Source organism: Lissotriton helveticus, chromosome 10, assembly GCF_964261635.1.
Source record: "Lissotriton helveticus chromosome 10, aLisHel1.1, whole genome shotgun sequence".
Taxonomy (NCBI): domain Eukaryota; kingdom Metazoa; phylum Chordata; class Amphibia; order Caudata; family Salamandridae; genus Lissotriton; species Lissotriton helveticus.
The window spans coordinates 682389612-682404098 of record NC_136071.1 but is presented as its reverse complement, the minus strand read 5'-3'; the positions used below and the strand labels follow the sequence as shown (position 1 = coordinate 682404098).

The window sequence follows — 14487 nt, the reverse complement described above, 5'->3', positions numbered from 1 at the left end:
TTGCGTGCAGCAAATAGATGACAAAGCTTCGTGTAACTGTCTTCCCTACTGTTGTAATGCCAATGCATACTGCACCTTTGCTTCTCTTTCACTGACTGGAGACAGCAGGACTTCTGTCACAGCACAGCTCTCTCCCTGCGGAGGAATAATGCAAGCATTTGTGTGCCGAATGCAGTTGAAGAAGCTCAGACTAGAGTCTGACTGTGCAGTGTTTACAGCTCCTTTCAATTTCAACAGATTCGAAATGTAGTTAGTTTGGCATACTACCTGTGGAGTGACAGCAGGGAGTTTCTTGTTCATTTTAAATATATGTTTGCTATCTTCTTATAGCTGTGTACAGTTCGTGGAGGATTACTTTCAGATATTTTATGCCAAGTGCTCACAGACAACATGACCAAGCTATGTGCATTGAATACACATGTCACCTGCGTGTTCTTCCCGTATGCTTCCTGTAATCATGATGTGTGTTCTGGTTTTAGTGATTGGTGGATGCCGGAAATGTTAGTTATCCTGCCCACAATAGGAGTCTTTAAGCCATTGCACACCTCAACACATTATTTTCCTCAATGGTTAGTTTATGCGAGGCCTGGGTTTAAGGAGTTTGATTCTTGAAGTGCAGCAGATGTATAATACACATAGCAGGGGAGCCCTGAAAATACTGTTATCAGGCTCTGGACGGGGGACACCAAACCAATACTGTGAATACCTTGTTAGCTATGTGTGTTGTAAATGTGCTGCTCCCTTTACTTTAACAAATGAGTCATATTTTGGGGGATAATGTTGTCTACGGGAGACATGAGCCATAGGCATGCATGGCTAACGTTGTAGCAGTTTGTCTTGAACTTTATGAAAAAGTGTTGCATAATGACAGCTGTACATGCGTGTGCTCGCTACGCAGCTATTTTCGGAAAAACCTTGACAAAGCCAATAGGTTAACGCCTTGTAGCAAAGGTGAGGCGTGTTGGTTTTGCTAGCATTTAGTTAGGTCTGATTTAAGAGCGCAGGTGTAGCCCGAATTCATGTTCTCACTGGAAAAAAAAGAGTTTTAAGAAACAGTCCTGAGAGAGGTGTTTAGACTCCACCCACATGTTGATCTTGCTCTCTGCAATCTTATGATTGGGCGGAAAGTGTTTGCTTCCAATGAAAGAGTATTTGTTATGCCTCTTGGGAAAGCTTATACTCAACCCAGGAGCCTGAGTTGGTTATGGCAGAAGCCAGTTATAAAGGCTAAAGACTTGATTGGTTAATTGGGAGATATTATGTCCGATGCCATAGGTCAGAAACGTTTATTGTAAAAAGTTACACTAAAGGTAGTAGGGCCGACATTCAATGTGTTAAATATATCTTAAAACCAATAAGCCTTAATGGATGAATTGCTGTTGAACGGTGTTAAAGGCTGTAGAGAGGTATTTTGTTACAGCGAAAACTCAGATTACTGTTGTAAGTTAGGGGTTTGGTTACTCACTTTGACAAACTTTAGGAGTAAAAAAAAAAGCACTGTGCAAATCCATATTAAACTTTCTCAGAAAGGGTTTCATATGGTCTCTGCCAAACGTAATGTTGTACATATTTGTACTTTTAGACCTGTTTGCCTGGCAAGGGCTTGGTGTGTTTACTTTTCAGGGGAGGGGTGCAGAGGGAGTAAATGATAAGGGAATGATAATGCAGAGCAAGGAAAGGAATTAAAGAAAAGGAGAGTGTGAAAGAACGGGGAGGAGGGCAGGAAAAGGTGTCCGAATAGGAGAAGGAAATACGGTTGAGTGAGAGAGAAGGGAGATGAGCATGAGAAAAGTGGGCAATGGAAAAGGAAAAGAAAGGAACCAAATATATGGACAGAAGAGAGGAAGTAAATGAGGGAGATGAGTGAGGGACAGAAGAAGGAGAAGAGAGAGAAACTGAGGAAGGGGATACAGAGGAGAGCATTAAATGGATGAAGGTGAGAGGAGAGCGGAATCGAGATGAGACCCAGAATGAGGAACCTGGAGACCTTGAATTACGCCACTGGTTGCAATGCTACACGAGTTGCAAAGCGGTACAAAAGGGGGTGGTGATGGACGGAGCATCTGAACCAATCAAACACTCACACCCAGTCAAAAGATCTGGGTTTAATCCATCCCCGTTCTTTAGCCGACTCTGCCACCCCAGTTCAGACATGGCCATATGCAAATCAGTCTGACCCTGTGCCTCATGGGAACAGTCCAGCCCGAACTGCCAAGCCATGCCTTCCCTGGACAGGAAACAAGCTTCCTAGGACCGGTTTCTGGCATTTCAGCCAGGCTTGCTTGAATCCAGTGGCGAAGTGAGCAAGGAACTCACGTCTGAGCATACCCTGCCAACTTATGGCAAACAAAGCGGTACAAAAGGGGGTGGTGATGGCAAAAGCACACCATACAGATGTCAACAGTATACAATGGCCTAATCTCTGGCTTAGCTACAGATTTATTCTTTTTTTGGTAGATTACACTGTACTAAATAGGCCAATCAGCTTGCTGTGTAAGATTACAAGTGTGCCAGAAAATTAATTGGAGACGCATACACCTGTGTCTTGGTACCTGTACACACACACACCTCTTTGCACTTCACATTCCAAGATCACACAAGTTCTTGATACGTCACAGCAGGGGCGCAACACCTATAAGGCTAAGAGGACACCACTCAACATGCAGTTACTCAACTCATGAATATACACATTTCTACAAAGGCACCCTCAGAATACATGCTCTTTCCATAGTACTAGATGCCTACATAATTCCATCTGCAACTACGGGGCTGGTGCAAGAGGGGAGGGTGGACTGAGAATGTTGGATGGCACAAGGAGGGAGACTAGGGCGGAGGCTTTGGGATATGGTGCTGGATTGAGGATCGCGTGACCCGTTCAGCCATTCCTGACTTTCCATTCACCGCAATATTTCATTCTAAAACATGTATTGGTTTTTTTTACATTGTAAGTTGAGTCTCAAAAACCTCAAAATGCAAAGTGTTACCGGAAAAAATCCATGGTTTCCTAAGAAGTCGAGCATTTTATAAGATCAGTTGGATGGTGTGATATTAAATGTTAGAATGTGGATTAGTTAGTTTCCAATACTAAAAATGCTTGTTCCACATGTGAAACCAAATATAAGCCCCACACAGCTATTTTAAGGAAGTGCACTTTTCATTCACATCATACATTACCAAGGCAATATATTAAGGAAGTGCACTTTTCATTCACATTATCCATTGCCAAGGCAATATATTATTATTTTTGAATAGCGTATAAAGAATATGTATTTATTAAACTTCACTAAAAAGCAAGGTAGGTATAGCAGAAGCAGCAGAGTAAGTTTTTCTAACACAATAAAAGCAGATTGACTAATGGAAGCATGAGGGGCAGTGTGTCTCAGCACAAATGTACGAAAGACTGCAAGAGATATAGTGAGAATGTGTGTGTGAGAGAATGTATGTGAGTGTATGTGTTATGCGTGTAATTGCGCTGCTGGTCTTGCATATGGGAGGTTATTCTTGCCTTATGGACAAGGGCATTAATAGCGTATGGATGTCAGATGTTACCTATGGCAAACTGCATTCCCTGATATGCTTCTAGTAAGACGCCATCATTAGCTGTGTGGACTCGAACTGTCTAACTGAGAGAGCCGCTAGCCCAGTCATACTCGGCGTCAGGGACACAGAATACGCCCACCACACCTGTCCATAGGCCCTGACTTGATGCACATAATTCTTAGCATATGGGTAGATCCATAGCAAAATGTTGGAACGAATATTTGAGGTAACATAAGATTCCCCGTACTCATTTTATAGGGGGTGTTGATTGAAAAATGCTGTACCTTGTATACCGGAGGGAATTTTTAAAGGGGCTTGTGACTGTGGCTGAAGTATCCATGTAAAATTTCTGGCACTGTCATATTGAATTTACTTATTGTCATAAGGAGCTCACCCATGAAAAAGTTATGACCTTGGTATAGGGGAAGTAATTTCCAACTTAAGACACTTGAAAAAAAGCTAGATCTGCTATTAGGAAAGGCCATCCTTCCATGGTGCACCTTGAGAGTACTGGAATATTTAATGAATGCCCTATAAGGGTCGGCAGTGTTTTAGCAAATTTGATCCCAAAAGTTTCAAAAGATTTGTAGGGGCGAAGTCTATTCTCCCTTAAATCACCTACAAGAAATCTGTTAACTTGTTTTGCTTGCTGGAATTCGTAAGTAGTATCGCACCCCACCACGTTCATGGATCTTTTTCTTCATATATTGGCTATGAAGTTAGCTCTGACTTAATATCTGGAAATGTTTGTCCTGCCTCATTGCTGGGAGCAGGACTGGCTGTAGGGCAATGCGACTTGTGTAGCTGCACCTGGCTTTGACTTTGGTGGGCGGGCGGTGTGTTTAAAAATAATTCATTGTTTAAAAGCACATGAACTTCCTTGTGCATCAGGCAGTTTTCAGTCAACAATAAAAATGGCAAGATAACTCTGGTGATTAATGTTACCACTAGTTAGTTTGGAATTTTTGTCTGGGGCAGTTTTGGCCCATCATAAAGTAGCGCATAGGGTTAATGTGCCTGCTGCAAAGAACATATACCACGCAGATAACAGAACTGATTGTGAGTGAACTATGAGTAACACTATAAAAAAACGAAATGTACATCAGAGAGAGGCTATGGAGAGATGAGCTGCACTGTCGGAGAGTGGTAGTGAGGCAGTTCTGGATCACCAAATAGACCAAGTAGGCAATAGCCTATGCGCTCCCGCTCCATTTAGGGGCCATGCGACAACAGATAAAAATAATATTGATTTGTTCTTGAGAGAAAATTCCAATGAAGCTTTCTTAAATATTGGTCTCAAAAGATAGAAAAAATGAATCAACTCAAAGACATGAAAACTTTACATTAAAGACTCTATATAGAAAAGACTGTATTAATGTAATGTAGCCATTAACAATTTAAAGTACATAAACCAGAGACATCAGATTCACATAACAGTTTGTCTCTTAAAAGCTCAGCTTCTGGCTGCTGTCAGTTTCTAAAAAAAAAAAAAAAAAAAAAAAAATCAAAATCCGGTGCATTGGTTATTTGGTGGGAGGCCCGAAATGTCATTGATTCATCCACATTCACCACATGCTTGTATACAGACCCTCTGGCTTCTGATATAATTACTTTTTTGAGTGTTCTGTGTTTGATGAAAGATAAAACGTTTAATTGTTTCCTTAACAAATGCAATTTGTAATAGTTTTTCCTGCTTTCTTCTCATTCACTAAGTACTTGCCCATTTAACTGCATACATTTGGGTCCTGCTGTTCTGAACAGCATTTACAAGATTGTATTCCCAGTATTTGCCGTGGGCCACTTTAACTTTTGTTTCCAGATTTGTGAATCGTAAATCCTGTGGGAGGCGGCGGTCGTGGTTATGCGCAGGTAGACACCGGAAAGTTATTTACATTTCTGTCTTAGCAACCAAAGGCTCCTGGCTCTAGCAGCTTGTTGTAGGTTTCACAGAATTTTAGGCACTGATTAACAGTGATGGAGTGCCCCGAGCTCCTTCTTAAACTCCGTGGCAGTACCTATTATGTGCGACGTGAAGTCGACTGTTGCTTAGCAATTTCGATACACAGTTGGCGATTAAGCCTCAATGGTCCAAACACTGATGTAGCTGCAGGGTATGTGACCAGTATCCTAACGACCCTTTCAGGAGAGGCCGGACGCGCTCCATGCAGGGCCGACTCTAGGCTCTCGGAGGCCCTGAGCAGGGAGTGTAGGTAGGGGGCCCGAGGCCGCCAAATCCCTGCCATGGGCCGCCACGCAAATATCTATCTAACGATATTTATTGGCGTGGCGGCCCCTGGGGTTTGGCGGCCCTGTGCAGGTGCACAGCTTGCACATGCCTTAGGCCGGCCCTGCTCCATGGGAGCTGACAGTAAGGTGCTTGACTGGTGGCTGCCCTGTATGTGTGTCGCTGCATTCTTGGGATGCGAGCTAACTATGCGTAGGTGCATTCATCTTATGGAAAGTACATGCACAGGCATGTTAAGTGTGTTCATCTTGCTGCTAATGGCGCAGAGGAGGCCTAGTTTTCATTGAACCAGTGAAAACGCATTCCGCTTCAGTCAAGCGACTAGGCGCGCCCACTGATCAGAGATCAACATGGAACTAGCTCTATACCCCAGGCTGGAGCCAGAATTTTAAAGTCACTATCACTAGCCATACTTCATCCTTTAAATCGTATTATTTTGTGGTGTTGGCATTTTTATACCTCGCAGTCTACCCTTAGTGTGGCTCCAGCCAGCAGCGTTAGTTGGCTGAATCCACCAGCACTTGGGTCCCCCATATGTTTGGGCCAAATTAAAGCGAATGTAATTGGGACAACAAACAAAGTTGCTCACATGAGCAACATTTATAAACCCTTTTCAATGTACATATTTTACATACTGCCCCCTGAGCCGAGTGTGGCCAAGTTTAAGCAATATTTTTTGCTGCTAGCCCTTCTAATGCTCCCTTAGGCAGATATTAGACCTTCAAGGGAGTCAATGTCGGGTCATGCCTAAAACTTTGTATGCCTGCACCTTATGCCACAAATGTTGGCTTGCAGTGGTTGATAATTTTGGCAGTATGGCATTACTGTCTGATGCTTCACTGACTACAGGAGCAGGTCATGACCTCAACAAAATTCTAGGAAACGGGCATTATGATGAGTCAAAATGGTGGGTACCTTGCCCTGTATGTCCTTCAGTGTTTTAAAGCAACCCCGCAAGACTGGATTCGTTTCCCGTATCCCAGATTCCTGCATCCATAGCAGGCGAGCTTTGCATATGCCTGTAGCACTGTTTAGGGGCTCCTGATTCCTTCCTGCACAGGCTCCAGAACTCTGCCACAAGACTGCTGCACCCACAATACTGGCATCAAATCACTCCAGATTTAAAAGCTTTTCACTGGATTTTCGGATTCTTAGAAGTGTGCAACTTCTTCCTTTTTTGATCATATCCAACATAATCCATGCCATATGGTTGGTCCGGATGGTCTATGAGATACATGTACATACAATAAATCTAATTGGAACTGATTTGCATATATGCTAATCCTGACACTCTTTCATACAGCTGAACCTCATGAACCTACTTGGATGCTCCTCCTGTCGTGGTTGACAGTGCTCTTTTCTCTAAACATACAGACTATTCTGTGGAGCGAAATGTGATGCTGTACATAGGGGAAATCCCATCTGCTAAAATTTGATGGAAAGCAGAGAGTTATGTTGAGCAGATCAGAAAATGATCTTAGAAGTCTGAAAAGACTAATTCGAAGTGACTTTGAATGCCCTTTAAGTAAACAGTTCTTGTTCGAGAATGCTGTAAGGAGAGAGCTTTGAAACAGGAGAAGGCTGGGATCTTGGGCAATGCTTAGGAGGGAGTTAATGCTAATGCGAGGTTGTTCCTGAAAGGGAGATACTGAGGCTACTTCCTGGGTCTCCCCCCTTCTACCTTGAGAAATCAAAATATGTAGCCTCCTCTTCCTCCTGCCACCTACTCATCTGTCTTTTTGCTCCGCAGGCAGGAGAGGAGTAGTGGGTGACCAGAAGGGCTTCTGGTTCTGAACAACTAATAGGGGTCGTGCCAGCTGGCCTAGGGTGCCTCAGGAAATTGTGTCTTCTGAGTGCTTACACTCATAAATCGTAGTGTGGGTATAATATTTAGTTATAAATGGAAGATTATGGTCTTATTTTGAGGAACTGTAATTTTGACTAGCCGTATGTTTTGTCAAACATTGTAACATTGGCCATATTCTGTGGCTGTATCCTCTGTCGGAGAACTTCTATGGTTTAGTAATGCTTCAGCTAGTAAGCAGGAATGGTTAAAACTTTCAAAAATTTACCTGTGTGTTTCCTTTTTTTAGCCTATTTATTTCTACTTTCTCCCTTCCTATTGTCTGAGTCTTTGAGGGGGCAGGACTGGTTAAACGGGGATGGGCGATGTATGGGTGCACCTCCGAGACCAAGTCGGAAACCCAAAACCCCTAAATCAATGGCAACATTCTTTTCTTTTCAGCACAAACCCACCAGTTCTTGATAAAGACAAATTTTGCAAATGGGGTACTTTCTCGTCACTTGCTACACTGTGCAAATCTCCCATTGTTTTATTGCAGGTAAGAGTTGGCCAATCTAATTTAAGGTAATCTGTAATCTCTTCTTTTACAGCAGTTGAAGAGTCGGAGAGTGACATCTATATGCGGTTCATGAAATCACACAAGTGCTACGACATTGTTCCCACCAGTTCGAAGCTTGTGGTCTTTGACACTACATTACAAGTAAGTATTCTCTGGACACATACTGTCCACCTACCCCACCATGCAACATGCATTTTGTGAAATGTTTAATATTACAATACAACATGACTTGTAGTAGTTAGTTAAATATTAGTACAGTTTGGTCAAAAAGTACTGTGATGTCCAAGGAGTGGTATTTTGGACTCTCACCGGTTACAAGTTTGTGAAGATGCAACTCTTTGATCTGAGCATCACCCTAACTTTAGCAGTAACATTAGATAGAACTGCACATAATAGGTAACAACCAAGTTAGGCTAATGTTTTACTCTTACACCAGGTGGAGCCCAGAGCAGCCATTCGTCTTTCTAATTACAGGACTCGGTGATTATCTATGAACATGAAGGGGAGGGTAAAAAATGAAAGAATCACAAATGATCACAGATTTACAGGCACATTTCACTTCTTTGCCATTCTGTTTTTTCATTTGCTTTTGTTTCTCTGTGTAACAAACTGCAGGTGTGTGTTATAGCAACAAAAATGAAATATACATTACTTTTTTGACATTTAAATATTTTATTACATGATTGAAAAAAATTGGAGCTGAAGTCGGGTTTCTTCATATTTAGCTCTTGATTACCCGCTTTTCTTGTTTAACTATCAATAACGTAGTATACACCTATAAAACTTGATGCAGGGTGACTACAACATTTAAGAAATTAAAAAGACACCGACTCCTCTTGGCAATGCAAACACCGCTTTTTGTTTTCGCGACAATGAGCCACTCTCCCCGCACACATAGGCAGCCGGTCTCAATTTGACACATCACAAACAGCTTCTTTAATACAAAACTGAACAATAAGGGTTTTAAAACTTCAGTGGTGAATCATTACGTCAGATACAGATTAATGCATGCCTATCGTAAGAACTATAAAGTCAGCTGAGACCCTTGTCTTCAGCCTAATTAAATACATATTCTTCATTACAGTTTCTAACAGTGCTTCACAAACTTGGCCGTTCTTGTAGGTGAGTGCACGTGGATTCGTGGTAAATACAGTTTTGGTAAACTGTGTGCGTTCTTTATTGTGCACCTAAGATCTCCGTGTGCTCAAACCCAATTGAGTTTCCTGCACCCAGGTTACAATCTGTTTAGAGATACAAAGTGCTTGCCTGTCAATGTGTGTGTTAAAACAATACATGTTTTCAGGTTTGCTAAACACGAGTTGGCCTTTAACTGCACTCCCTTCAAGTTCCCTATGCCATTGTGTCATCAATTGAACCGTTTCTCTTGTCAGCACAGGATTTGGGCCTACACTGGTTTTTAACCATGCTGTCTGCTCATGTTTGTTTTTACGCTATGTTCTTGTGTTTTACATTTTCTACTGTGTGTTCATATTTTACATTTCCCATAACAAACGAACTTAAAACATTAGTTCAGGAAGGGTCCTAGTTTAGCTCTTGACACCCACTTTCCCTATTGTTATAGACTAAATAGCTGCAGAAAATATCACTACGCTTTGTATGCTGCCTTAAAAATTGCCCGAGGAGTGGGTGGTAACTAATATTTCATCCTTGACTAAATATGCATTCTGTTTCGAGGAGGAATATTTTAATTCCTCCAATTTCATGTTAATTTACTGAGGGGGTAATGGTTGTTCTCAAATGAAAGGGTTGAAAGAAATATTCCATGAAAGTGGAATTTGACGCTATGCTTCCTTTCATAAAGTTCAGTGGATTGTCCATTCCTGTAAAATCAGACCGCTTAAAAATGTATTGAGAACAGTAACAACCTTACCTTTGATTGCCAAATAGATCGTATGCAAATCACCATCTGACAATGTAGTGTTCTATGCCTTTGCCTCCATCCAGCTAAGCAACTTGCTTTTCTAGCTGCCAGGAAACTTTACTGGTTCAGGTGCCTGTGCTGATTTCTCACCATGTCATGCCTGCTATTTTTCACTCATCTGCCGTGATAAAACATGTTTGTTTTATCATTGTAACTGGCTTCCTGCCCATGGACGGGATAAATCATAATCTCAGAGCCTGACAGATCGCAGCAGAGAGGCAACTTTTCCCCCACTCCTCCTCCCTGCTGCAGTCATTGCGAGTGAGCGCTAGGCTATATATCTATATTTATATTAACTGAACAAAACAAAGGTTAAAGTAATGTTATAATTAGGTGAATTTGACAGAGACAACATTAATTTCTTGAACTAAAAAGAAACCTACCGATATTCACGAGTTAGCAGAGCGAACCAGAACTTGCACTCCCACCATGCACTGCTTATGTGCTCACATATGACATCACTCACATGTTCTAGGACATCATTTATGCCATCACAAATTACTGGATGATGTCATCAGTGATGTAATCAATACTGTAAGTGTTAGTTTGTTTTATAGTTTACATGGTGGTGGGTAACTATCATATTACTTTTCTCCCTAAATTTGTTCAGCCTGGGTCCAGCTAATGGGTGTAATTGTTTACCAAACATTTGCTCCTCGTGCATCATAGGTGTCTAGAGGAATTGAACACATTATAAATCTTTGTATTGAATAGTAATTCTGGCTGTAGGTGACAGCATGTTCCACACAAGGTTTGTGGTGCTGCAGAAAAAGTGTTCAGCAGGGAAAGATTCTACTTAACTACATACTAAGTATTGTAAGCAACCCTTGAGTTATTAGACAGAATTGTCTCAGCATCACAATTTCTACTTCACATAGAAGACTGTGTGCACCAGCTGCTAATTTATGTACATGTGCTTGTTTTGCTTCAGAAGATGGGTTATCTGTAAAGCTTTCACCCCAGTTTGAAGGCTGCTGGCAGTATGATCTCTGGAAAACATTTTCATAGACAATACACTGTGCTTAGTGGATACGTTTTAATAATCTGTGGTGTATTTCTCATGACAGTTGCATGTCTGCAAACAGTGTGGTAAATAGTAAACCCTCTCCATAGAGTAAAGCCTTTAACAGTCCCCCCTTTTCTACTCATAACCACTTAATTTCTCAGTGTAGGTTCAGTGACTGTCAGGGGTTTGATACAAGTGAAGAGTGTGCATAGTAGGGCATTAGTTATGTAACAGGGCTTGAGTATCTTGAGGAACTTGGTTTTCCCTGAACAGTTGTATGCAAATTGAACACCATGTACAGGATAGGTTACCCTTTAATATGTGGTTCATGGTCCACATTAACTCAGCTACCCATTAAGTGTATGGTATAGGGTCAATGTTACAAATAACATGAGCTTGCTTTTCCTATGGGGTTGTGTGTATGATATCAGTAAAGATGCGACATATTATTCTGAACTTTTTTGCACTTACTTTCATAGCTCTAATGATGTACTCATTTAAAGAGCAATGTGTACAAAATAAGCTTGGATGATGTCATCTGTGATGTCATAAATGATGTAATAGAACATGCCATGAGTGATGTGATGTCCTATGTAAGGTCATAAGCATTGTATAGCGGAGGGCAAGTTCTAGTTACCTCTGCTAATTATAACTGGTGAATTTCTGTTTTATTTTTTTAGTTCAAAACGTTAATGTTGCACTGAAAATTCATCTAACTATAATGTTACTTTAACCTTTGTTTTTTAAGTGAATTTCTAGAATATTATTTTAACGTAAAGTAATATTTAATTACCGTACTTAAATGCAAGCCCAGCACACACAGCTTTTGGCTATACACGACAGGTTTAACTGCAGGCCAAGCCATGTAGCCAATCCCCAACATGCAGCCCAGTGTCCTTTAGAAGGGGAGCAGGGCACGTGGCATCACCCTTCCCCTGGCTAATTGCAGCCCTGGGGACTCCCTCCCCCGGGGCCCTAATCTGGTAAAGGTGAGTCCCCACCAAGGGCATCCACCATAATCTAGTTCGGTGGCCGCGGGGGATCCCCAGGGCTCCCATGGCCCCAGCTGGCTCTCCACATACAGAGGATCAATAACCGGAGGGAGGCCTGTTAACCCAGATGGGACCGGGAGTAATTTATAGCAAAAATCAGTGTCTCAAATGGACAATATTTAAAAACAAGAAAATTGAAAACAGTGATGTAAATCACAATTGGGGAGGGGAAAAAGGGGGGGAGGCCACAGCGTAATGGTAGGGTGAAGTGAAATAAACTATAATTTCATAAGTAGTTAAGAAGCACTACAGTACATAATTATATAATGACCATAACACACAGGCTAAGCACTGAGCATGTAAGAGAGAGTGGGCGGTGCAGTGATGCAGGATTGAGAAGGACAGCGTGAACGGGAAAAATAAGGTTAATGTGGTCAAAATTGCAAGTTATATACAGTGTTTTATTTACAAGATATTCAGGTAAATAGATTGACCACACCAGGGCCTGAGTTCTAGGCTGGGTAGTCGACGGCGTTTCAACCTGAATGATTGCAGGTCATCATCAGGACAATGGTGATACAGTTTAGGGTAGTGCTGTAACGAAGAGAGGAATGATCCAGGGTTATTCAAGATCAGCGGGGCACCAAGCGAACATGTAGATGTAAAAGGGGTCCTGATGGGTATGAACAATGTATGAGGAACCTGGGAAATTGGTGTAAATCTAGGCTCTCCACATACAGCTGGAGCTGTCATTGCACCCGTCAGCAGGGAGAAGCTCGTAATAATGTTCCCTTTGGGTGGGAGCAATTTTTGGGTCTGTTTTCCTTCCTGCTTCAGTGTGGGCAGGGAAACAGATCAAAAGTTTGCTCCCAGCAGCAAAAACGGCCTGGGGACAGGGGCTGCGTGCGTTACCCTCCCAAATATGTAACTATTTACCCCTTCTCCGGGACTTGGCCCACCCAGGGGTTTTAGGAAAAAGAAGAGTTCAAGTCCGCCTTGTTCCTTTTTTAAAATTATTTAAAAAAAAGTATTTGTAGCAGATTTTGCCCCCTGGCGGGGTCCCACAGGGACCCCACCACCAGGCTCAGGGGGTTCATGGTACTCCTACCCTGCCCCCATCTGTTTATTGTGGGGGGTCTTGGGGACTCAGGCTCAGTCTTAAGTCCAAAGATGGCTGCCAACACCTCCTGGTTGAAGTGTTGGGATCTAATCAGATCTCACCAAGAGGTCTGTCTAATCCGCAGAGGATTCGTATCCCTAGATATCTATATTTCTTTTTCCTTTAATAACTCTAAAACTGCTGAATGGCTTTGCTTCACAATTAAGCCCAAGTGGGCAAATTAATTTTCGCCCCATAATTTGGTACTATGGCAGTACATCAATCCAGGGCTATAATTACTTTCTGTTTCCTCGCTCACTTATATCATATATTTATACAGGCTTAACTCAAAGAAGCAACCTTTCCAAACGTTTTAGGTCTTGCCTGAGGCAACGCATGCGCTGCGAGACATTTAGTATTTGGGTTTTCAAAGTGCCACCAGAGCTTTTGCTGGCCTCAAGCTTGCGGTTACGCTGGAGTGCACGTGCGCAGCCGCCATCTGCCTCCCTTCCAGCGCGATCACTTTCACTTTTTCCTGCTATGCGAGCACGCATCACTAGTGTGTTTCTGAATCTGACGCCGGTTCTCTTATTACAAGCTTCCCGCGTCGCATGGCCAAACATTACTTTCCCTCTCATGTCTTTCACTTTCGCGACAGCGTCACTTTCACGGCCGCGTGGCCAATGCTTGTCTAACATGCGTTGCATGCCGAATGCAGGCAAAAATAACATGTCCACAACTGTAGAGCTGGAAGATGTTTCACGAGTAGGGCGCTGACAAAAATATGAAAAGGTGTCTTCTTGAAAGAGACACGCTTTCACTTTAAATATCCAGCAACTCTTCCCTGCAATTACAATATCCATTACAGTTTTCCCCGATTTCTAGCAACTGGTTGCCTGCACAGCCAGTAAATCATCTGATCCGATTCCAAAATCGATTACTGCTGTACATCTCCACTGCTACAAACCTTGAAATGCCAAAGGGATATTGGATAACTCGCTGCTAGGTCAACAATTTGCTAAAATCCTCGACTCAGGGACTTTTAGCGTGGCTCCAAAGGACACTGCACTGCATCGGCTTGAATCTGAAAAGAAACAAGTTCCCTTTGGCTGGCTTGGTCACTCGATGGACAGACACTGCAACCGTTCCGATGAATAGCTGCAGGACAGCACGTTGAAGCAGCAGGTCTCGCGGCCCAGCCTCTTCTTTAAGGAAGAAATGATGATGCTGCGCCACAGCCCCACATTGACTTGATCATCAAAGGTGGTTTTTCGGACGTTAACTGCAACTTTTGCTATGC

General features: G+C 42.4%; 1 protein-coding gene across 8 annotated transcripts in view; it reads left to right on the top strand.

Moving 5' to 3' along the window:
• Window positions 1–14487, top strand: part of PRKAG2 (protein kinase AMP-activated non-catalytic subunit gamma 2) — a 1661435-nt gene that overhangs the window by 1435837 nt on the left and 211111 nt on the right. For 6 of the 8 annotated variants that reach the window (XM_078663217.1, XM_078663219.1, XM_078663220.1 and 3 more), the window contains one exon: window positions 8180–8289. In XM_078663217.1, the coding sequence (XP_078519343.1) occupies window positions 8180–8289 (110 nt within the window). The remainder of the gene's footprint in view (window positions 1–8179; window positions 8290–14487) is intronic. The other 2 variants (XM_078663218.1, XM_078663221.1) reach the window with 1 other exon arrangement.